Genomic DNA, 25,244 nt, shown 5'->3' on the forward strand with positions numbered 1-25,244 from the left:
GTTTTCTCTATGAATGACATATTTCATAATGTTTAAAAAGTTTCTAAAAACAGTTGAAAGACATGAAAAGTGTGTTGGCATGAAACTGTTATAAGATAGCCCATTCTGGAGTTGTTTTATTAATATGCTTAATCATACCCCTAATAAACATTTAGGTTTTTCCAGTTTTTCACTATTCTAAATATTGTTCTGCTAAACATGCTTGTGAATAAATCTTTCACTGCATTTCTATTTCCTCTGGATAAATTCCTACAAGAGGAATCACTAGATTAAAGGTATAAATAATTTTTAGACCTTTGATATATTTGATATATAATTTTCCTTCAGATATTAGCCACCTATCAATAGCATTAATAAATCCCATCAGTAGTATGTATTATTATTTTCTTAAATCTTTGCTAATTTAATAAATGAAAAATAACATCTTGACAGTTTTTCATTTCTCTGGTTACTATTGAGGTTAAATATGTTCTAATACGGTTATAAGCTCTGTACATGTTCTGACCTGTTAGTTGACCACTGTTTTTGTTTTTTCATATTGTTTGTCTTTTTTTAGCCAATTTTAAGTTCTTTAAAAGGTAAGATTATTAACTCTATCTAGTTTTGCTGGGTTTTATTAGTTTTGCTTTTGCTCTTTTTAAATGTAGAATTTTTAATTCTTATGTGGTCAAATCTATCCTACTTTTTATAATTCTGTCCCTTCAAGTTTAGAAATTCCTTCTATATCAGTTAAGTATTACAATCTTATGTAAGAATGAGCCATAGTTTTTGGTTTTGGCTATATTAATAATCTGATACTAACTATACTGTCAGATTATAATTATTTTGTTACATTCAGTAGATTGCTGCATTTTTCTAAGTTCTGGATCAAATTATATAGTATAATATACTCAAGATCTAATTTAAGTCCTTTGTAGAGCAAATTTTTTTCTTAATGTTTGCTTATTTATTTCTGAGAGAGAGAGGGAAAGAAAACGAGTTAGGGAGAGAGGGAGAGAATCCCAAGCAGACTCAGTGCTGTCAGCGCAAAGCCCAACATGGCTCAGTCTCATGAACTGTGAGATCATGACCTGAGCTGAAATTAAGAGTTGGATGCTTAACCAACTAAGCCACACAAGGGCCCCTAGAGGAAAAATCTTTATTTGATAATTATACTACTGAGGTATTTCTGAAGCATTATTAAAAGCTATTAGCTTTATGTTTATCAGAACTAGATTTTATATATTTTATCTCTTAGGAAGATATATACCACATTTATTCTGTCTTTATACAGCCCTCTGATCTGGGCTAACCTGTATTCCTCCAAATTACTCCAATGAAGCTCTAACAGTAGTATCTCAAATGTTACTGTATTTAGAGACAGGGCCTTTAAAGAGGTGATAAACTATAATGACACTGTTAGGGTGGGCCCTAATCCAACCTGAACGGTGTCCTTCTAAGACAAGGAACTTGGGACACATAAACAGATATCAGGGATGTATATGCACAAAGAAAAGACCATTTGAGGACACAGTAAGAAGGCAGCCATCTGCAAGTCAAGTAGAGAAGCCTCAGGAGAAACCAAAAACCTACTGACATCTTGCTCTTGGACTTCAAATCTCCAGAAATATTTTAAGAAATTTCTGTTGTTAAGCCACCCAGTCCGTGGTACTACTTTGTTACTGCAGCACTAGCAAGCTATTAAACCCATTCTGCTCGAATATGAAAATGCATTTTGACTAGGACAGTCCTATGGGTTCTTGACAGGGTTCAATAAAAACTCAAGATTTTATCTTGAAATAAGATTGTCTTATACCAGAAATAGCAGAAATAAGACTGTCTTAATAAAAACTAATAATAAATGGTAATCACTGATAATCTTTTAAACAAATGGTGCTGGAACAACTGGACATACACACACTAAGAATCTAGATACAAACTTCACATCATTAATTCAAAATGTATTGATGAGGGACCATAAGGCAAGCTGAGGGCCAAGCACAAGTTAGCACAATCAACTTCCCCTCTCCCCCCACCTCAGGGTGTGTGACATTCCTCAGGCACTCCTGGCTGCCCAATAACAAAGGAAAGGACAGAAAACAAAAGGTTAAACTGATAATCTCCATCAGTTTACAAATATCTCATCAATAGCCTCATCAGGAACTTCCTACTATCTTAATGATAATGCTTTGCTACAGGGAAAAATAACCTTAGCTTGACAATAAATAGGTAGGCCTCCAGTAATCTGTAAATCCTCTTCAGCATATGGAAATCCCTTTAAGAAACTTCCTCTGGACTTTACCTTCCTCCAGACTCCACAATATATAAATCAGTCACTCTGCACAACCCCAGTGCAGCTCTTTCTGCCCACAGGTCCTGTCCCTGTGCTTTGATAAAATCACCTTTTTGCACCAAAGACGTCTTCAAGAATTCTTTCTTGGCCATTGGCTCTGAACCCCCAACACCCTAAAATCCCAGCATTTGGTGCCTGAACACAGGGCTGATTCTTTTCATCTGGATTCTGAGTTTCAGTGCAAAGTTGCTGAGTACTTTCTCTTTTCCTCCTTTACTTTAATTTCAGAGGCTTTTCGAGGAGTATCATCTTACTGGAACACTTTGCTGTTGATTGCTCAGGCTGCAATCCTCTAGCCCATGACTACAGGGAGGAGAAAGCCTGCCTTCTGGCTGGAAGTTAGTACCCTGGCTGGGATGGTAACGAGACCCAGAAACTTGATGCCTTCTCTTATTCCTGTCCTTATACAAAGTTGTCTGTATTGAGCACAGGACAGCCACCTAGATGGCTGCCAATCTTAAGACTCCCGTGTGAGGTTTCCTCCTCACTGGTCTAATGTGATCCCCTCCACATCTCTGGTCTAGCCACTTCTGGCCACGTGACCTCCACTGGGAGGTGGCCAAAATCAGTACCCGAATGAATTAAAACCCAACAGGGACCATTTTCTAGGGAAGTTGGCTGTGAAGACTGTATGTGTTTGAATGTCACTTAAAGCATGACGGATTTCTATCTTTACTGTTTTTAGTCAATGTCCTCTACTAACTACCTAAATTACAAAATTGGGTAATTGCCTCTTGTAAAACTTTTCTAGTGTTTTCCATGGGTTAAAAACAGCAGTTTTCCTCAAGAAACTAAAACATAGCTTCTGTGGCATGCTCTTCAAAGATCAGGTAAACCAAGGCATGACAATCAGGGCATGTTCTTCAAGGCACGGCCTTTTAGGGCATAGCCTTCAGGGTATGGTATTTCGGTCCATACACCGGGCACCCATTTGTAGCCTAGGATGCAACAGGGAAGTGGAAGGATGCTGGCATCCCTTCCACTGGGGGCCCTTTATGGGGCCTTCCAGGGGAGTATTGCCCTCAGTGGCAAGGCAATATTGTGGCCATAGTGATTTCATTCGAGGGATGCCTCAGGTCACTTTGACACCTCGGGAACCTCTGACATATCCTATGTGTGGGACGCCACCCAGGTGTCAGGGGATTTTTTAGTAATGGTCCTTCCCTACTTGTCTGGGAACATGGGAACTTCTACAGTCCTCAAGGACTCTTCCTTGGGATGCCCTTTTAACCCACTGGAAATAATTCGGATTGCAAAATTTAAGAAAGGACTGATCTCCTGTAATATTGCATGGCCTTAGTAGGATTTAACAGATCTCTCCTGCAGGAAATAGGGCAAATAAATGGAGTTACCCTAGGTCCAGGCCTTCATGACTCTAAATCAGGACCTGGAGCTAAACTCCCTCCTGACAAACTGTATGTCTAAACAGGCCTCCTCCTGATAGAACTCAGGTTTCTGAAGGAAAGACAGGCCATCCCTAACAAAAGGGACATAGACTTTTTCTTACTGTTCTTCCTCCTAATAGATGTGAGGGCTTCTCCCTCATTTATTTCCTGGGTTAATGGCTATGACAATTAGAGCCCCTCCAGCACTCCAAAACCCCATCAGTATCACAGATCTAAATGTAAAATGCAAAATTATAAGGTTTCTGTGGGGTGCCTCAGTGACTCAGTCAGTTAAGTGTGCAATTCTTGGTTTTAGCTCAGGTCACGATCTTGCAGTTTGTGAGTTTGAGCCCCACATCAGGCTCGGTGCTGACAGCAAGGAACCTGTGTGGGATTCTGCGTCTCCTTCTCTCTGCCTCCCACCCCCCCCCCCCGCCACTTGCTCTCTAAATGCATACATACATACACAAACAAGCATTTAAAAGCTATACAGCTTCCAAAAATTACACAGGAGAAAAATCTTGGCGATGTTGGGTTCAGTGATGACTTAGTAGATATAACACCAGAGTATAATCTCCAAAAGAAAAAAAAGTTAAGTTGGACTTCATTAAAATTAAAAGCTTCTGCTCTGCAAAAGATAAGCTACAGAAGGGGAGAAAAACTGCAAAACATGTATTTGATACAGGACTAATACCCAAAATACACAAAGAACTCTTGAAACTCAACATAAGAAAACAAACAGCCCAACTACAAAATAAGCAAAAGATCTAACAGATACCTCACCAAATAAGATATACGGTGGCAAACAGGCATATAAAAAGATACTCAATATCATATTTCATTAGAGAATTATAATTAAAACAAGACACCAATACCACCACATACATATTAGAATGGCAAAAATTCAAAACACTGACAACCTGCTGATGAGAATGTGGAGCAACAGGCACTCATTCCTAGTTGGTGTGAATGCAAAATGGTACAGTAATTTTTTAAGACATGTTGGCAGTTTCTTACAAAGGTAAACAAAAGCTTACCATATAATCCAGCAATTGTGCTCTAGGTATTTATCCAAATGAGTAGATAACATGTCCACACAAAAACACGCATATGAATGTTTCAAGTAGCTTTATTCACAATTGCCAAAACTTAGAAGCAACGAAGGTGTACTTCAATAGATGAATGTATAAACTAACTGTGGTACATCCATACAATGGAATATTGTTAGGCAATAAAATGAGTTATCACACCATGACAAGACTTGGAGGTACTTTAAAGGCATGTGCTAAGTGATAGAAGCCAGTCCAAAATAACCACACACGGAATCATTTCAACTATAGCAAAACTACAGACAGTGAGAAGATCAGTGGTTGCCAGGGGCTCAGGAAGAGAGGGGGGCCGTTTTTAATCCTCTGTAATCAACAAAGGGTGAATTTAAAATAAATTGTGGACTTTAGCTAATTATAATTTATCAATATTTGTTCATCAAATGTAACAAATGTACCACACTAATGTTAGACGTTAATAAGGGAGGAAACTGTGGAGATGGGAAGAACAGGTTTATGAGAACTGTTTTCTGTGTGATTTTCCTATAAATGTGAAACTTCTCTTAAAAAAAAAAAAAAAAGTCTACTGGGGCACCTGGGTGGCTCTGCTGGTTGAGTGTCTGACTCTTGAGTTTGGCTCAGGTCATGATCCCAGGGGTGGTGGGATCGAGCCCTGCATCGGGCTCCACACTCAGTAAGGAGCTGGCTTAAGATTCAAGATTCTTCCTCTCTCCCCCTCTGCCCATCTCCCCCACTTGCACATACTCTCTCCCTCTCTAAAATTAAAAAAAAAAAAAATCACATTAAAAAATAGTCTACTAAAATATCTTTAAACTAAAAATATGCTAAACATAACACATTCGAACTATGAACAATCATGCTTTTATCAATAATTAGTAGCAAATAAAATATATATAAGAGAATTTTTCAGATAGCTATACTTCTCACTGTAAGCACTAAAATCCATAACTTAAAAATTAACTTTAGGGGTGCCTGGATGGCTCAGTAGGTTGAGCGTCTGACTTCTGGTTTCAGCTCAGGTCATGATCTTGCGGGTTCTTACGATTGAGCCCCACGTCGCGCTTGCACAGAGCCTGCTTGGGATTCTCTTTCTCTCTCTCTGCCCCTCCCCTACTCATTCATTCTCTCTCTCTCTCAAAATAAACATTTAAAAAAATAAAAAAGTAACTTTTCTTGAAATTTTTCCTAAAAAGTGTATCTACTTCTCTGTTTTATGTAATAGAATATTTTAAATATAATTTGACCCTCTTGATTTGCATTAACATAAATGATTATTCTGTCAGGGAATATTGAGGTTTTTAGGCCAGGGTATGTTGGATTACTAATTCTCCTGACTCTTCTACTGTTTTCAGCTGCCAATTTTTAGTCCAGCAACTTTTAGCAGCCACCTACTTCACAATTCCCAATCTGTTATCTACTAAAACTTAGGTTGAAATGGAGGTTTCAAGGTAAAATTAGATGAACAGGCTTCTTAAAAGCTTTTTGTTTTAAATACTTTAGTTTAAAAGGTCTTTGTATGAAGGTGTTCACTTAGCTCTAGCATATGAATATGTGGTAACTAATTTCCTTTGTAGTTCACAGAGCACTTATTGTATTTCTGGTTGTATGACCATATTGAGGCAAAAAGAATTCTTAGTGTCAAATAAGGGCAGCCACTTTCACTTGAATTTCACGTGGTATATTTTAAAAGTCTTCCTACTACATAGTAACATTTTCTTTTTCAAAGTTTTTCATTTTTTCTACTTTCTTGACGTCCTCTTAGTAATTCCAACGCCCCCTCCACCCGCTAGCATCTTTTCTATCTTACCTCTTGAATTCTCAGGTTCATTTTACGTTTTGTGGTCTTCAGTTCCTCTTCAATAATGGCTGCATTCTTCTAAAAGTACAAGGAGAAAAGGTTCTAAACAATCTGAAATGATAGAAAGAAACTGTCTATAGGCACATCAGTTTAAATCTAGACTCTTTTCTAATAACCTATAAATGCTACTCTGAATATGGTTATAAATACCTATTTTGTGTCTGAAGTATGGTGAGATATCTAAAAAGAAGGTTATTTGATTACTTTGATTCATGACTTCTTTCATTTTCCCTTTTAGACCAAAGAAGTCATTAACTTCTTAAAGTGAACTTCGCATTCACTTTACACATAACACTCAATAATGAGAGAACCTGGTATAATTGATAGAACTCTTCCTTACAGGGTATATTCCTTTTGCTTTTTTTTCAAGTATTCTATTTCTTCTAGCCTCAAATATTATCCATGCTTAGGAACTGAGAATCAAAAACACAGCTTTCAGGGGTGCCTGGGTGGCTCAGTTGGTTAAGCATCTGCCTTCAGCTCAGGTCATGATTTCACAATTCATGAGTTCAAGCCCCATATTGGGTTCTCTGCTGTCCACGCAGAGCCTGCTTCAGATCCTTTGTCCCCCACTCTCTGCTCCTCTCCTGTTTGCACACACGTGTTCTCTCTCTCTCAAAAATAAATAAGACAACAACAACAACAAAAACAAACACAGCTTTCACTATTTATTCTCTTTTACATCACTATTAATGGCACCACAATCCAAGATGTAAAACCTCAGTCATCTTTGCCTTCTTTCCTACTCTCCGCTCCTGTCCAACACCATATTCTAGCGTTATCTTTGTTCACAGTATCTTTCACAGTATCTTTCTTTTCAAAATGCCACAACCTCAAGTCAGACCTAATAAGGCTTATGCCCCAAATCATACAATGGACTCCTAACTGGTTTCCCAAAACTCTACACTACTGGCCAGATTAGTTTGCCTGTTTTTGATATGTTTCTTCCTTATCAAAAATGTTAATCACCCTCCATAGGATCAAGCCCAACTATTGATTATTCTTGATTTTGAAATCCTCCATGTGATCTCTAACTAAGTTCCAATTTATTTGCCCCAAACAAATCCTCACTGCTGTCAGCCTAGTTTGTGCATTTCCTCTAACTGTACTAGTGGAAAGATCTAAGTTCAAACCTGGGTTAACAGTAAGAAGACAAGGAAGTGTGATCTTAGAGAAAATGAATTCTCTCTGGACCCCAATACTTTTATTACTAAAATGGGGACAATAATATCCTATGTCATGTGTGTGTTTTTTTTTAATTAAACACAATAACATATTTACCATCTATGATACTGCGCAGCCCTAGGAGGTTAAACAAAATTGTTAGTTTATTATCCTACTCTATATGCTTTCCTGCCTCAGTATGTACTCCTTGAAATGTCCTCACCTCTCTCTTAGCTTCTAAAGGTTCAGCTCATGTCTTATCTCTTTCTTGAAGTTTCCCCTTCTCTACATAGGGCACACTCACCCTCTCAAACCCCCTGAACGTGAAACACTTACTCTTCAATATCCACTGATTGTCCCACACTGCCCTTTATCATTTCCCATGCCCTTATTCTTTCTCTATTTAGTACTTCACATTATTCCTTGTTCTCCCACCTAGCATGTAAGCTCTTTGAAGAGCAGAGACACTACTTCTATCTCTGGACTTTCACTTTCATGTGTATAGGGTAAGGGCTCTATAAATATTACATTACTGATGGCACACAATGGTTTACGTTATCAATGTAGATAACTTTGAAATGTCAAGAATCCTCACATCACCTATTTTTAACTCAATTTTATGGATCTGTTGCCTCCTCCAGTTAACAGATAATAGTGAATCTGTATTTCTGTATTTCAGAAATCTGGATTCAAACCTTGGTCTCTGAGGCAACCTCCAGGGTAGCAGTCAACCTTTGCACTTCTTCTTGTGCCTTGTCTTCTTCCTCTTTTACATCTCTTAGTTGCTGGCGCAAATTCATCACCTCAAGATGCAACAGCTTCAGGTCCTTGGTATGCTTCTCCTGTATTGCGTTCAGTTGATCCTTCAGAAGAGCTACCCAACAGCAGAGAAGGGTCATTGTGGGGTATAAGCTTAGGAATTCCCTGAGCTTGCACATGGGTTAACAAGGCATAAAGAATTAGAAAGCCATAAGATGTACACACCCAAGTTTGGGTAAACAACATTAGGTAAATAAGGTTAGGTAATTGGGGCAAAGGCCCCCAGTATAGGATAAAGGTATAGGAATAAGGAAATCTCAGGAGGAAAACATCCAAGATGAGGTAAACAAGATTAGGTATTCAGGCAGAAATGCCCGCCAACTTAGTACAATAGCAGAAAGCTGCTTTCACCTGAAGGAAGGACCAAATTAGGTAAAAAGGTAAATAGGGCTATGGGCCACAGCAGGGCAAAGTTGCTCAGAGCGCAGCTAATTAGCAAAAGAAAGGTGCCTTGTTGGCCCTGAGGTAGCATGCTCTGCACTTCTTGTCCCCCAGGCCACTTTAGGCAAACAGAGGTGGGGCCTCATGTCTGCCCCACAGACTTTCCACCCAGCACCAGGATTTTGTTTTGTATTGACCCAAACCCCTAACACCACAAATCTCCAAAATTCCCTTCTCCCCATGCCCGTAAGATAATGTTCACAGTTTCATCGTCTCTCTGCACGCCCATCAAGCTTGTAAACCTTCTGATCCTAATAAAAACTGCAAAAGGACCCTTACTCAGGGCTCTTGTTCCCTCCTGGACATTAGCCTCTCTCGCATTTTTAATCCTGCATACCGCTTTCTTGCTGAACAAGAGAGAACTCCAGACCCAGAGTCTACAACAGGTCATCAAGCATTTGAAAGAAGATCAGGAAAAGAAAAGGATCAAAAACTCATTAAACACCCATATAGGATCAAATTTCTGATGATGCTCTCCTCTCTGTACCTGTTTTCTGTGGATTCAAATCCTTTTCAGTTTGCAGACGAAAGATGTTCATCTTCAAAGACTGGATAAGGCTTTCCAGACGGCACATTCGATTTACCAGAAACTCACAGTTCTTCCACAGAATATCCGTTTTTCCTGAACAAATTACTTCTTTTTGGATAGGACTAATGATGTTCTGGCTCAAAGCCTCTTCTAAACATTTTGGAGCTTCCAATTGGCCTCTGGACAAAGATCCCAATTTAACAATATTATGTAATGCAATGTACTATGATAATCCCAACCATCAGGTCAGTGTAACATTCTACCAAGAATGAAAATTAGATCCTTAGTTAACAAGCATCCATTAGCTTCTCCAAATTTAAATATAGAAGGCACCATTAGGTATTGAGGATGAGACTATTATCAGATGGATAAAGACCACTGATTTTATAATGGTTGTTTCTTTTAATGTAATTTTTTGTAAACTTTTATGTGATACCTAAAACATGATAAATGCTGAATCTATAAACTAAGAATTAATGTTTATTTTTGAGAGACAGAGAAAGAGTGCGAGCAGGGAAGGGGAAGAGAAGGAGAGGGAGACACAATCTGAAGCAGGCTCCAGGCTCTGCGCTGTCAGCACAGAGCCCACACAGGGCTCGAACCCACAAACTGTGAGATCATGACCTGAGCCAAAATCAAGAGTTAGACACTTAACTGACTGAATCACCCAGGTGCCCCTAAACATTCCTACTTTATTCTAACATACTCAACATCTGTACAGATTTAATCTTTAAGTGAAGAATTATTCATTTTTTGGTTGCTGTAATACCAATTATAATTATTTCAGGTTTTCAAGAGAAACACAAAGGAAATATGTACGTAATCTTTAAGAAAATCACACCAATAAATTTGATATTGGCTGCTAAGTCACCCAGATTCTTCAGGCCATTGATAATCCAACTTCTAATGGCAATATCTTCTTTAGCCATTGGGGAAAAATGGTTTTTAAAGACTTAAAGCCTTTCTTTTAATTTACAATAAGTCTGGGGAAAGAAAATGAAAACTATTTCAATGGCATGAATCAAGTTTAAATGTTCAACCTTAACCAATATGAAAGACTATTTCTGATTTAAAAAATAAGAACCAAGTTTTTTCTAATTATACAAAAAATTCCATGTTTGTTTTCAATCAAGATTTGAAGGTGAACAGGATATCAAAGTTTGTGCACCTAATTAGCACAATTTAAATATTTATTTAGGGTAATAGTGGTAGTACCTCTTACACGATAACAATTATCTTGCAAATATTTTCTAATTAATGTTCAAATGGAAACTGTTTTTTTCCTCAATTCTTTCATAAACACCTATTTCATCAGCCAAACCATCTGTAATTCGACTCCTTATTAATAACCAGTGAAGCAAAATTCTTCAACTTACAAAGATCTAGTTCATTTTCCACGTGTTACCTTTTTTCACCAAAGTCCAACATTATTAGGTCATCCCTCAGAGAACTGGTCTGTTCCTCAACTATTCTCATCCTTTGTTGAAGTACCGTGAACGTTTCAGAAGCTGTAGCATTGATGTGGGTTGGAGAGAGGACCTGTCTGGACATTGCAGTTTCCATATGCACCTGAGATTAAAATCACATTATTAGTATAGTAGGTTCTACTATGGTTCAAAACAGTCACTGCCCCTTCTTATGGGAGAATTATACATCCCTGTCCTGTTGAGCTCAGGAACAGCCATGTGTTTTGCTTTGGTCAATTTAATGCAGGTGGAAGCTTTAAGAGCCAACTTGTCTTTCATCATCTCCTTCTTTCTCCCCCTCCATGAGATGGGCAACACCCAGACAGGGCCTGCCTCCTATGCCAAGATGAAGAAGACATGAAGCAGAGCTATGACCTGTCCATGACATCCATGGTGAATGGGCAATAAACTTAATGCTGTTATCATCCACTGAGATTGTTGAGTATTTTGTAACAAACTACTAGTCCGATCATCATAATCTAGTCTATCCTATCTGCTACTTTTAGACACACACTAGGACCTATGACTTGGCTGAGGGAATTATCACTCTTTCATTACCAGCCACTGTCATTTTAACACATTCCCACCTGGGGCACCTGGGTGGCTCAGTCAGTTAAGCATCTGACCCTTGGGTTTTGGCTCAGGTCATGATCTCACAGTTCATGAGATCAGGCCCCGAGTCTGGCTACGCACTGAAGCACAGAGCCTGCTTGGGATTCTCTCTCTCTCCTTCTCTCTCTACCCCTTCCCATGGCCTCTCTCTCTCTCAAAATAAATAAATTTAAAAAGGAATAAAACATATTCCAACCAACCTATCAGAAAAAAAATCCTATACTGAGACTTCTGAATTATTTATTTATCTCTCTCTTGAGAGAGCGTGCACGCGCAAAAGGGAGAATCCCAAGCAGGCTCTGCACTGCTAGTGCAGAGCCCACCGTGGGACTCAAACTCCCAAAACTGTGAGATCATGACCTGAGCCAAAACCAAGAATTGGACACTTAACCAACTGAGCCACCCAGGCACCCTCTGAGCAGTTATTATAAAATAAATGTACTAACTACACCAAAGCAGCAATTTTAAAAAATAATTCGCAAACTTAACTTCATAGCCTAGCAAAGACTCTTCTATAGCTATTGATATAAAATTTCCAGATTTCTCTCCCCAAATCGTCTAAGAGTAACGAGTAGCGAGACTACTTTTTGAAATGTTAGTGACAAATGAGACAGAATTAACAAAGAAGCAGTCTTAACATATAAGTGAATCATGGACCCAAAGTTCATGACAAAGTCATTGATGGAAAGAAACTTTAAGGACATTTTCCTGCAACTCCATCCTGTATAGACATTTCTATAGTAACCAGCCTGTAAACCTTAACCATTACTAGCAATGGTATCCCTACGGAAACATGTTCATAAAGATCCCATTCAGATATTAGGAACACATGTTTTCTCCCCTATTTACTGTATAATCAGATCTCTCCCCCTCACCTCCCAGGCAGTCGAAGTGTCCCAGTCACTGAAGGTCGTCTCCATCACTCAAGGCAAGAATTAAAGAAGTGGGAAAACTGATGGCAAGATTTAAGGGGGCAAGAATTATGGTGAGGAGCTATGAAAAGGATGAGCTTCTTGCCAATATAACAGTGCTACAGCCATCAACGACATATCTTCATCCTGAAATAGCTCTCCAATCACCTTTTATCTTCCTCCCAAAGGTCCCAGAGAATGGCCTATTGTCTTTTCCATCTTCTTTTTTTTAAACTTTACTAAGGAATAATAGAATATAATTGAATATATTTAAAGTGGACAATGTGATGATTTGATATACATATACACTGTAGAATGGTTACCAAGATCAAGATAATTAACACATCACCCCACATAGATAATATAGTTAACTTTGTGTGTTTGTGGGGTAACAATGCTTAAGACCCACTCACAACTTTCAACTATACAACAGATCACTATGTTACCGTGCTGTACATTAGATCCTCAGAACTTCTTATTTTAAAGGTTACCTACAGAATGGTAGAAAATAATTACATACCACTGATCTGATCAGGCATTAATGTCCAAAATATAACTCAACAGCAAAAAAGCAAAGAATCCAAGTAAAAAATGGGCAGAGGACCTAAATAGACATTTCCCCCAAAGACAATGTACAGAGGGCCAATAGATAAATGAAAAGGTGCTCAATATCACTAACCACCAGGGAAGTGCAAATCAAAACCACAATGAGTATCACCTCACACCTATTAGGGTAGCTATTATCAAAAAGACAGACAGCAAATGTTGGTGAAGATTTGGAGAAACGAGAAGCCTTATACACTGTTGGTGGGGATATAAAATAGTACAGTCATTATGGAAAACAGTATGGAAGTTCCTCAAAAAATTTAAAAATAGAACTACCATATGGTCCAGCAATCCCACTCCTTGGTATATATCCAAAGGAATCAAAGACATCATTTTGAAGAAGTGGCTGCTCACTCATGTTCACAGCAGCATTATTCAGAATAGTCAAGATAGAGAAACAACCTATATACCCTTATCTTTCAACAGATAAGTGGATTAAAAAAATGTGATATATATATATATACATATATATGTGGATTGTGTGGATGTGTATACTTAATAAAATATTATTTGGCTGTAAAAAGAAAGGAAACTCTGCCATTCACAACAACATGGATTAATCTAGAGGGCATTATGCTAAGCTGAGATAAACAAGACAGAGAAAGAAAGATACTGTCTGATATTACTTATATGTGGAATTAAAAAAAAAAGGCTGAAACAGAATAGAATGGTCTGGAGGGAGGGATAAGGAATGATAAAGGTCAAAGGGTACAAATTTCCTTTTTACTTTTATTTTAGTGCTTCTGACCAGGATTTCTCTCTTTTATCCTCCTCTATGAAGTAGAAAGCATTTTTGACACATATAATTTCAATTTTTAAAAAAGATTTTCTGTTAACAATCAGTTTAAGGATATGCGGGTAGAGAAGCTCATTATTAACTTCCTTCCATGCTTTCAATTTTTCCTGAAGGGAAAGACAAAGGTACATATAGGTAGTAAAGGGGTCTATGTATATACAAAGATTTGAAGTAAGGTTCATCTATGTTTCTGAAAAAAGCCAGATTTGGAGACTCCTGCTCATGTTACCACAGGAACCAGGATAGTATTTCTCTGGTAACAGAACAAAGAGCCTCCATGAAACTAGGGCTAGGGTTGGGGAAACCACCACTAGTGTGGGGTAGGGAGAAAATGGAACGGTAACAATAGAGAAACACCACATGGATTTACCCTCCATTGCATTTTCTGTCACCTGCTGTCTCTTTACTGTCCACCTAGAAATAAACTAGGCCTGAAGTGAGAAGAAAACGTAAAAGGTGTTTAATAAGGTTTGGGGTAGACATAGTTGGCTCCTTTGTTCTCTCCCTAACAGAACCTGAAAAGTTCATGTCCCCAGCCTCCCTTGCAACTGGCACACCCATAGGACACATTCTGGCCAATGAGGCTTTGGGCACAAAGTTTGCAAGGAGCTTCTGGGAAGGGTTTTGTTTTTGCCATTAAAAAAACTGAAATGATGGCACCTGTCCTTTCTTTCCCCATATGAAGCCCAGAGTTTTGAGAACACTCTTTCAGTCAGTCATGTAGTACCTCACTTTTAGATATAAACAGTCAGAGATCACCAGCATCTGAGAAACACAAGGAAAAGGCAAGAGAAACTCAGATTAGCCTTTTTTTTTTTCAAAACTTGTAACATCCAAACTTCTTATTTAAGAAAAATAAACTTTTTCTTTTGTTTTAAACACTTTTTTCTGTTGCTTGCAACAAGATACTCCTAATACACAGTAGTCCCAGGCAATAGCTGGTGGAGAAACAAGTAGAAGGAGGCCATAAAAGAAAAGACAAGCAGTGCTGGGAAGTGGGGGGAGGACAACTTCCTTAACAACTTGTTAGGCTGAAGTATCCGGTTATAATACAAAGGATGATCCCTATTTATTTATACCAGAAGCCAAGCACAAAATACTAATACAAACATTAGTCCATTTAGGGGAAAAAATACAGGAAATGGAATACAAGCTTCCCACATATTTTGAATGGGATATAGGTTGCCACCTAAAATTTCTGCATGTAATTGTTGAAAAAAATCACGGTTATGCCGACATGTCCCTAAGGTACCTATATGTATAAAATGCTCACATTTACTTTACAGTATGTAGGCTCTTTCAGACATAAAAACAAAATGGAAAACAATTCAAATTAAATTGCTTCATTTTTTAAAAAAAGAGGAAGTCCATATATGTTTGAGTAAGAATTTGATTTGCATCATCACTCACACCCACTTGATCTACACTGGAGCTACTCAGGCTTCCAGAGATGAAAAAAAATAAACAAAAAGGAAGAAATAAACTTGGCCCCTAGACTCTGAGGGGGAAGAGATTTACAGAAAATTCACCCTAAGGAAGGGAAGACTGAGGTGCCTGGGACAGACTGATGGCAGGCAGGGATAAAGCTTCTTAGTGAACATGGCAGCGTTCTTGAAATATTCTTAGTGAATCACTCATGAGCATGATCAAGTCATCCAAGAAGTTGACTAGAAAAGCAAACAAGCCAATCTACCCTTTGGAGATTAAAAACAGGTGTCAGGATTAGCTGAAAACCATCCCTCCACAAACCTTCCCTACAATAGGAAAGAGAAAAAAAAAAAAAAATGTCAAGGTCAGGAAAGCCCAAGGAAGCAATGGTAGATGAATAGCAAGAGGGAGACAGCCTTAATATCCACCCGGGAGAGTCCCTGAGTACCTGGCAGCCTGTTAAAGAAAGAGTGAGGTAACTACCTGGGATCCAGTAAATCTGTTGAGTTGGGAGACTCTCATTTCACTACAGTTATTCATACCCGTCTGTCTTCCCTTATTTGGCAGGCTCCCACACACAATCCACTGGCCACTTGGCAGATCTTCTGAAGTCATAGCTCAAAAGCTCATAGTCTAAGAACAGTCTTACAAGAAAAGAATATAGCTCCAATTGCTACTATTCTAGCAAAGAGACTATGGCTTGATTTATGTGTGCTTTGCTGCTTTTAAAAAGGTGAAAATATCACTGTAGTCTTGAACCTAAGTCCTGATACTTGATCGTAACAGTAATAAAATCACTGAGATACAAACTTCTAGTTTTTAAAAAAGTTCATTCATAGCTACTTTTAAAAATGTATTATCATCAACTTAATTTAGGGAGAGTATTTCTTTTTTTTAATAAATATTTTTTATTTATTTTATTTTTATAACTGTAAATAAGCATATTTTTATTTTTTATATTAAATATAATTTATTGTCAAATTGGTTTCCATACAACACCCAGTGCTCATCCCAAAAGGTGCCCTCCTCAATGCCCATCACCCATTTTCCACTCTAGGGAGAGTATTTCTAAGGAGCTTGTAAGTAGGTTACCTCACTGAAAGGATGGCATGAATAAGACTAATATTATAAGTAATATCCTAGTATAAGCCAGGTGACTGTAAAGGGAATACTTGGGGCTCCTGACTGGCTCACTTGGTGGTGAATGCAACTCTTGATCTTGGGGTTGTTAGAGCCCACATTGGGTACAGAGATAACTGAAAAATAAATTCTTAAAAAAAAAAAAAATAGGGACTCTTGCTTCAGTGGACATAGGCTCCATTCCTACACCTGGCAATAGGTACAACTATATGCTGTCGGTTCTAAAATAACAGGCTAGGGACTTGATGTTATCACAACTGTTGGAAAATAATGTGTTCAGTAATACTGTCTTCATTCACTCATAAAGCCAACAAATATTTCCTGAATGCTACCATGAGCTGGAAACTGTTATAGGCACTGGGAAATACAGTAGTGAACAGACAAAATTCCTTGCCCTCGTGAAGCTTATATTCCAACTAAGGAGCACAGACATTAAGTAAAATACATAGTTTGTTTATTGCTGATAGTGCAATGGAGAAAAATAAAGCAGGAAAGAGGATACGATAAGAGCTGTGGTGCTGGCTTTCATTTTAAACAGACTGATCAAAGAAAGCCTCACTGAGATGATATTTCAGCAAAGACCTGTGAAGGAGGTGAAGGCATGAGTCATGTAAACATCTAGGGGACAGAGAAGTCCAGAAAGAGTGAACGATGAGTACAAAGATCTTCACAAACAGTAAGGAGGTCAGTCTGGCTGGAGAGGAGTAAGTGAAGTAGAGAACTACAGGAGGTGAGGTCAGAGGGTAATAAAGGGACCAGATCATATTAGGCCTGAAAGGCTATTGGAAAGATTGGGTCTTTACTCTCAGTGACTCTCAGAGCCATTGGAGGGTACAGAGCTGAGGCGTGCTGTGATCTAACTTACTTTAACTGGATCACTCTGGATACCCTCCCACAATGGTAGGAGGACAACCACAGAAGTAGGAAGACCAGTTGGGAAGCTGCTACAATAATCCAGGCAGGTGGTGCCTGGTGGATAGGACCAGGGTGATAGATAGCAACACAATAGTAAGAAGTGGTCAGAGTCCAACCATATTTTAAAGATTGGTTTTGCTAATGAATTAGATATGAAACATGAGAGCAAGGAAGCAATTGGAAGATGGTGCTGCCATTTATTTAGACAACAGAAGCCCTTCAGAAGAATTAGCTTGTCGGAAGATTGAGTTGTTTTGGAAATGTAAACTTTAAAACCGGAAAGACGACCAACACGACTGAACTTGTAGATACAGAGTTCAAGGGAGAGTTGTGGACTGGAGATATAAATTCTTAAATTCTCAACACACATGTAGCGTGTAAAGGCACAAGACTGCCTAACAGAGAACAGAAAGGATTAAGGGACCTAGTCCTGGGTGCTCCAAGACTCACAAGTCAGGGACATGAGGAGTGGGTGGATGTTCAAGCCAGACTGTGAGCTTCTCCCCAGTAGGGTCAGATTAATCCCTCTCTATCTTCAGAGCCTAGCACAGTGCATGGGACACTGCAGGTGGCAAACAATTCCGAAATTTCGGAAAAATTTAACGAACGTGTATTCTGTCCAGGCACTGAGGAAACTTCAATGAACGAAAGCCAATTCCTGACACCTGCATTCTAATAAACAGATGAGGGAATATAACCGGTGTTATAATTAATTAATTATAATTAAAAACAAACAAAAACGTCAAAATGGCTTTTCTAGGAACCGATAACCTCCAGCCAAACATAAAGAAAAGGTGGTGTTGGGGCTCATCTGGAGGCCCTCTCTGGTAGCTATCCTCCTTCCCTCAGCTAGAGCCACGCCAATGCAAACTTTGCTCCTAAACGGTTTTCACTCGCATCAAGCACAGAAGCGCCGTAAATCAGGGTCCCGACGTCCAGAGAACGAGACTAAACTCTGCCAGGGAGGAGAAAGGGCAAAAGGGACAGGTGATGGTGGTCTTATGTGAGCTGCCAGCTCTCCCCCGCGGGCCCAGCACCTCCGTTCCCGGATTAACCGGTCCACGGCACGGTCGCCCTTACCCCACAGTCCATCCGTCCGCCTGTAACTCTGTCTCGCAGCAGGTAGGCGGGTTTCCATGGAACTAAACGCGCTTTAAACCAACCCGCTCCGGCGCGGTAGCTCCTGTACGCAGGCGCATCCGTGGCTGCGCATGCCGGGAATTGCAGTTTTCCCGGCCCAGGAGGGCCCTCCGCCCGGGGCGGGACCCAGGCCGGAATCCGGCGGTGCGTAAGGAGCGCTCAGCCCCGTGACCCCGGATGACGACAGGGCTCCATTGTGCTCGCGAGCGAGGCATGCCGGGATATGTAGTTTCCTCCCACTCAACCTCACGGATTGTCCTGTCTACTTTGCAGAATTACTGGTTCTGCCTGGGTGAACCGGCGGCACTTAGGTAATTTGGCAAACATACCCTGTAACAGGAGAAATCCATGATTAGAAAATGATTTTAGTTTTAGGAGGACTAAAGTAACAAGTAACTTCTGAACGATAAGAAAATACAACAGACTTTGTTAATGAGCATTAAAAAAAATGTTAAAAATACAAACTCAAACATTCTTCTCTCGAAGGAAAAACCAAGGGCCTCTTCATCCTTGTCCATGGCCAGACGGAGAGTAAAAGTCATGTTTTCTGTTCGCCTGTCTTTTGTTTCATCAGCATAATCTATGTCTTGCCTTGTCAACCGGGAAGTGAATAGGTATTTCTAAATAGGGCTATAAATAGCTAAGAAAGAAGAAAGATTTGAAAATAGTACTGCAGCCGTTTTAGAGTTGTTTTGCTGTAAGACTGGGAACTCACACTTGACGAGAAGCCTCCGGTGAAAAGACAACATGGCTTTGCATTTAGGTAGCTGAAGAGAACACCTGTTACCACCATCAGGGCAATTAAGGCGTTTCTCTTATCTCCTTGGGGGCGCAGCTGAGAATAACTTTAGCCCTCAAATGAATGCAGTCAAATTCCAGATGAGTCCTCATTTGCTAAGCAAGTGCCTGACTGAAATGATCTGGCTATTTTGATAATTCTGATAGCCAAGCTTCAACATGAGATAGAAAGAATGTCTATCAAACCACAGCTGTAAGATGTATTCATTAAACTGTGAGCCCATCTGGTAAAAGAGAAATGAGCCCTGCATACATTATTCAGGTGGAGGGACCAAATAAAGCTTTTAATAGGAAAAGTGGGAGAGTATTTTAGAGCATCAACACAAAGAGCCAATTATTCTCCCAGTATGTACATTTTCAATGATGTCTGATTTATCTGCAGAGATGAGCTATATGTGTATGCCCTCCACAGATATCCACACACTTCAATGTAATGAGCATTTTCACCTTCCTGAATCTGCATATTAAGCAACAGTCAGGGAGCCAATTGATTAAATTTACTGTTTTTCATTTCTTTTCCTCTTTCTACCACCTGGAAAACCATATAAGAACTTAAGCAATTACAAAGTTAGAGAACAGAATCTGAATTCTTCAATAAACGAATTAATCTGCTAGAGAATCAGTCTTGGATACCTGAGAATTCATTATATAAAAAGTCTGTTTTTATTTTTTTAAGTGCCTAAGAATATTGATTTTTTGTCTGATTTCACTCTTGATTTTCAAGTGATAAATGGCTTTTATATGTCTTGACCCATTGATAAAAGTCTTTTCAGTCATCGAAAGCTTGAGATTCCATGAAAACCATATATTCTCTCACTAAAATACCACCTTAGACTTCTAATTGGTTTTCTGATCACCCTTCCCAATGCAACCTTTATATATCTGCTAAAGTGATCTTAAAAATCACAGTTGAGGGGCGCCTGGGTGGCGCAGTCGGTTAAGCGTCCGACTTCAACCAGGTCACGATCTCGCGGTCCGTGAGTTCGAGCCCCGCGTCGGGCTCTGGGCTGATGGCTCAGAGCCTGGAGCCTGTTTCCGATTCTGTGTCTCCCTCTCTCTCTGCCCCTCCCCCGTTCATGCTCTGTCTCTCTCTGTCCCAAAAATAAATAAACTTTAAAAAAAAAAATCACAGTTGACCCAACAACAACATGGAGGTTAGTGGCCCTGAAACCCCATGTGTTCAAAACTTCATGTATAACTTTTGATACCCCAGAATAGTCCACTCTTGAAGTCTTACAAATAAAATAGATTTGATTAACATATTTTCTGTTTTTACAATAATGTAAGCTAAAGAAAAAATGTTAAGAAAATCGTAAGGATGAGAAAATACATTTAGAGTATTGTGCTGTATTTATTTAAAATATCCATGTATAAGTGGACCCATGCAGTTCAAACCCATGTTGTTCGAAAGTCAACTGTAAATCCAATTATTTCTGTCTCTTGCTTAAAAACATGTAATAGGGGGCACCTGGGTGGCTCAGTCTTTTTGCGTTGGACTTCAGCTCAGGTCATGATCTCCTGGTTTGTGAGTTCAAGCCCCGCATTGGGCTCTCTGCTGTCAGCACAGAGCCCGCTTCGGATATTCTCTCTCCCTCTCTCTCTTTGCCCCTCCCCTGCATGTGTGTTTGCGCTGGTCTCTCTTTCTCTCAAAACTAAATAAAAACATTAAAAAAAAAAAAGAACCATTTAATAGTTCTCCCTTTGAACTAGTAGCTTTCCACTGAACAGGAAGAAATAGAAACTGCTTATGACTTCAGCCTAATCCACCAGCCATATCTGCACCTGGTCACCCCAAAAAAGCTTGAATTCAAGCATACCAGCATGTTTCTGTGCGTGCAGGCTGTGTATCCTCTGCCAGGCATGCCCTTCCTCTAGTCTGCCTGGTGAACCCAACAGAAATGTAACCTCTTCTGTGAAGCCATTCTATTTGCTCCCATAGTTTACTGCACTGCATTATAACTGTCAGTGTGTCTTATCTACTCTTAATTAGGCTGTAAGTAAGTTAAAGATGGGAGTTTTGTTCTTATTTTGAGCTTATTATTTTCAACACCAAGCACAATGCCCGGCACACAGCCAGGCTTACAATGCTTGGTAAGTCCTCCTTATTAAGTGAGTGAACTAATGAATGCTTCTACAGACAGAGGCTATTTCTCAGTCTTTTGACTATATATGCATATATATATATATATATATATATATATATATATATATTCTATTTGTAAGCCAAAAAAAAAAAAAAAAAGCATCTACTTTCTTCCAAAGCTGGCAATGATTTGCCATTGCGATTACAAAAATGATAGCAAAGTTACTTGCAACCACTTCTCCTTGGAAATGTGTTCTGTGGATAGAGAAATACAAACACAAAAACTCAAAGTTTTCATACCAGCAAGAGCTGGTACAACGGAGAAAAAAGAATGGCAGGTTCACTAACCAGTCCAGCACCTGATGTGTGCAGTCCAGACCTTTTGGTAAAGTATTGGCTCTCTACATAGAGATTAGAATTTGAAGGGGTCTTGGACTTTTTATTGAACTGGTGCTTTGACTCAGGGCTGGGAAAATAAATCTGTTATTTCCATCAGTCTAGAGTAACAACACTTCTTTACAAGGTCTCTGTCACTTAGTTTTACCAACTAAATTTTGTGGCCAAGTAGCTTTTCAGATTGTTCTAGTGACCGAATTTCAGAACAATCAAGATTATGGTGATATTGCTGCAGCTCTATTTTACATTTCCCAAGATTGGAATACTCTTTTTCTCTTAATAAGATGATACATAAGGGGCGCCTGGGTGGCTCAGTGGGTTAAGCGTCTGACTTCGGCTCAGGTCATGATCTCACGGTCCGTGAATTCGAGCCTCGCATTGGGCTCTGTGCTGACAGCTCAAAGCCTGGAGCCTTCAGATTCTGTGTCTCCCTCTCTCTCTGACCCTCCCCCATTCATGCTGTAACCTTAAGATGCAGTTGTGTTCCCATAGGAGATAGCCATGCAGCCAGTAAGTGACAGAATGGTTATTGGGACTTGGGTCTGTCTTCAAAGTCCTGCTTTTGAATCTGATTCCATCTCCTGCACATTTTGACAACAGTGGGTCAAGACAGAAATTTCAGCATCTAACTATAAGATAAGAAATACATTGAAAAGAAAATGAGGGAAATCTATGTATTTATGGAAAGTTTCTAGGATACATTTTAAATGAAAAAAGCAAGGTACATGGAAACAGGAGAAATAAGAATATTGTATTTATATAAATAAGTACTGAGAGGATACACAAGAAACCAGCAACATTAATACCTTTTATTACCTCTGCAGGTAAGGCAACCATATAATTTTTCATCTTACCCAAAATGATTTTTACCAATTTTGTGTTATGAAATAATTTTAAATTTACAGAAGAGCTGCAAAAACAGCGCAGAGAGTTCCCGTCTACCGTTCGCCCAGCTTTCGCCAATGTTAACCTCTTACATAGTCATGCTACAGTGATCAAACAAAGAAATTAATACTGGTGTTAAACAATTAACTAAACGACAAACTTCATTTGAATTTCATCAGTTTGCCCACTAATGTCCTTTTTCTGTTCCAGGATACAATCCAGGATTTTACATTGCATGTACTTGTCCTGACTCCTTCCTCAGCTTTTGTCTTTCATGACCCTGGGATTTTTTGAAGACTGCTGGTCAGTTATTTTTTAAAATGCCCCTCATTTTGGGTTTGTCATGATTTCTCATGATTAGGTCAAGATTCTTCATTTTGAGACGAATACTATAGAAGTGACATTGTGTACTTCTTGAGTGTATCAGGTCTGGGGGTGCACACAATGTGTATGTCTTATAACTGTTAAAGTTAAGGTCCATCACCTGTTTAGGTGATGTCTACTAGATTTCTCCAGTAAAATATTTCTGTGTTCCTCTCTGCACTACTATTAAATATTGGGGGGGGGGAGATACTTTGAGGCTCTGCAAGTATCCTGTTTCTCCTTAAACTTTCACTCACTAATTTTAGCTAGTTTGTCTCACCAGCAGCAGTTATTATTGCGGTGTGCTTAATGGTGACTTTCCATATTCCTCATTTATTAATTAGAATTCTTTGGTAGGGAGGAATTTATGTTTTTTTCCCATTTATTTATTTGGATTTGTTCATTTGTGTATTTATATAAGTGTGGGCTTATGGATATTTGTTCTATCCTTTGGGTTATAATTCAATACTGTTGTCATTTTATGGCTCGACCAATAAAATTGTTCTAGCTTTGGCCTTTCAGAGATCATGAAGGAGCTGCTGTGTCCCTTCTTGCTTTTTTTTTCTTTTTTTAGCACTTCTTTACTTTTTGTCACTGCAAGATTTCCAAGTTCATCTTGTATTTTCCCTGCCTCACCACAGATTTAATCCCTTTTCCAAGGAGTCCTGTTCCTTTTTATGAAAGAATGGTATTTAAAATCAAATGCTAGGGTATCGCTGCTGATAGCTCCTCTCAAAAGGTAGAGCTAGAAAATACATGTTTATATACCAATCCATGCATATACATACATGTCTATATTTCTTTATCTATCTATCTATATATTTGCATATACATAAATAAACAAAACATGAGTTCCTACTGATACTGCCACTCAAATTAGCACCACAGCTTATTCCACCCTTTGTCCTTTCTTGACTTTTAACTTCTTTCTCTGACTGTTGGAGCCCTGACTTTCATTATCTACAATATATCTATTTGTTCAACCCTAGTACACGCATAAAGTCGTTTTAAAACTTGCTAACCCATGCCCAAAGAGAAACACAATTTAAAACTAGAGCATATTGCTTGAGTACTGTTCTTTATGCCTTAGCCTTACAGTACCCAGTCAAAACACTGTTTTCCAAAGTTACTTAGATCAGCCCCTTTCTTCTCTACCTGCTTCCGTGTGGCTATTTGATTTATTTGTAATGCAGTTAGATTCATGAGTGCCAGTCTGCATTCTATCTTGTGTTCTGTGTGCATCCTGGTTGATTTTATTTAATTTACATACAGTAAAATTCACTTCTTGTGGTGTAGAGTTATATGGGGTTTGACAAGTTATTAGTTTTAGTCTCCCACCATGAGAACACTCTCCTCGCTCTCAAAACTCAAAACTCCATCATGCTTCCCCTTTCTAGTCAACCTCTCCCCCCACCTCCTAACCGCTAGCAACCACTGATATATTTTCCATATCTATAATTTTGCTGTTCCAAAATGTCACATTAATGGAGTCCCACCCTTTTGGGTTTAACCTCTCTCAGTTACCAGATGCATTTAAGATTGATCCATGTTGTTACATGAATCAATAATTCATTTGTAACTCAGAAAGTTCTTTTCAGTTCTGGGATGATAGACTTCCTAGAAAAAGCTATAAAGATAAAGCATGGTCTTGAAGATTATCTAAAGTATCCTACTGTTTTAAATTAATAAGGTTACTGAAAGGTTGATAATGATGTCCTGAGAAGACCCCAAGGAAGAACAAATTGAATAAATAGTTATATGTGGAATTGCTTATTCTTTTTTAAAGTTTATTTATTTTTTGAGAGGTGGGAGAGGAGAGGGAGAGAGAGAGAATCCCAAGCAGTCTCCGTGCTGTCAGCACAGAACCCAACACGGGGCTTCATCTCACGAACCATGAGATCATGACCTGAGCCAAGATGAAGAGTCGGAGGCTTAACTAACTGAGCCACCCAGGCGCCCCTGGAATTGCTTATCCTTATACAGACACAGGCATGCTCTCATCCTGGGCACTATCTCCCCAGGGAGCTTACTCCTTCACTCATCCACCTTCCTCCTCCACTTGGTTCCTTCTCAAAAGCCTAAAAATAGAGGCGCCTGGGTGGCTCATTCA

General features: G+C 39.0%; 1 protein-coding gene across 1 annotated transcript in view; it reads right to left on the bottom strand.

Moving 5' to 3' along the window:
• Nucleotides 1-18,641, bottom strand: part of CCDC150 (coiled-coil domain containing 150) — a 96,601-nt gene extending 77,960 nt beyond the window's left edge. Inside the window, exons 1-5 of the mRNA XM_047083678.1 lie at nt 18,550-18,641; nt 11,001-11,164; nt 9,554-9,774; nt 8,502-8,680; nt 6,592-6,660 (exon numbers count right to left, since the gene is read on the bottom strand). Of these exons, the coding sequence (XP_046939634.1) occupies nt 6,592-6,660; nt 8,502-8,680; nt 9,554-9,774; nt 11,001-11,164; nt 18,550-18,561 (645 nt within the window). The 5' untranslated portion in view covers nt 18,562-18,641. The remainder of the gene's footprint in view (nt 1-6,591; nt 6,661-8,501; nt 8,681-9,553; nt 9,775-11,000; nt 11,165-18,549) is intronic.
• Nucleotides 18,642-25,244: the final 6,603 nt, after the last annotated feature.

Source organism: Lynx rufus, unplaced genomic scaffold (genome assembly GCF_022079265.1).
Source record: "Lynx rufus isolate CCGP_SWC_20201006 ecotype Redwood Valley unplaced genomic scaffold, mLynRuf1.p SCAF_2, whole genome shotgun sequence".
Lineage (NCBI taxonomy): Eukaryota > Metazoa > Chordata > Mammalia > Carnivora > Felidae > Lynx > Lynx rufus.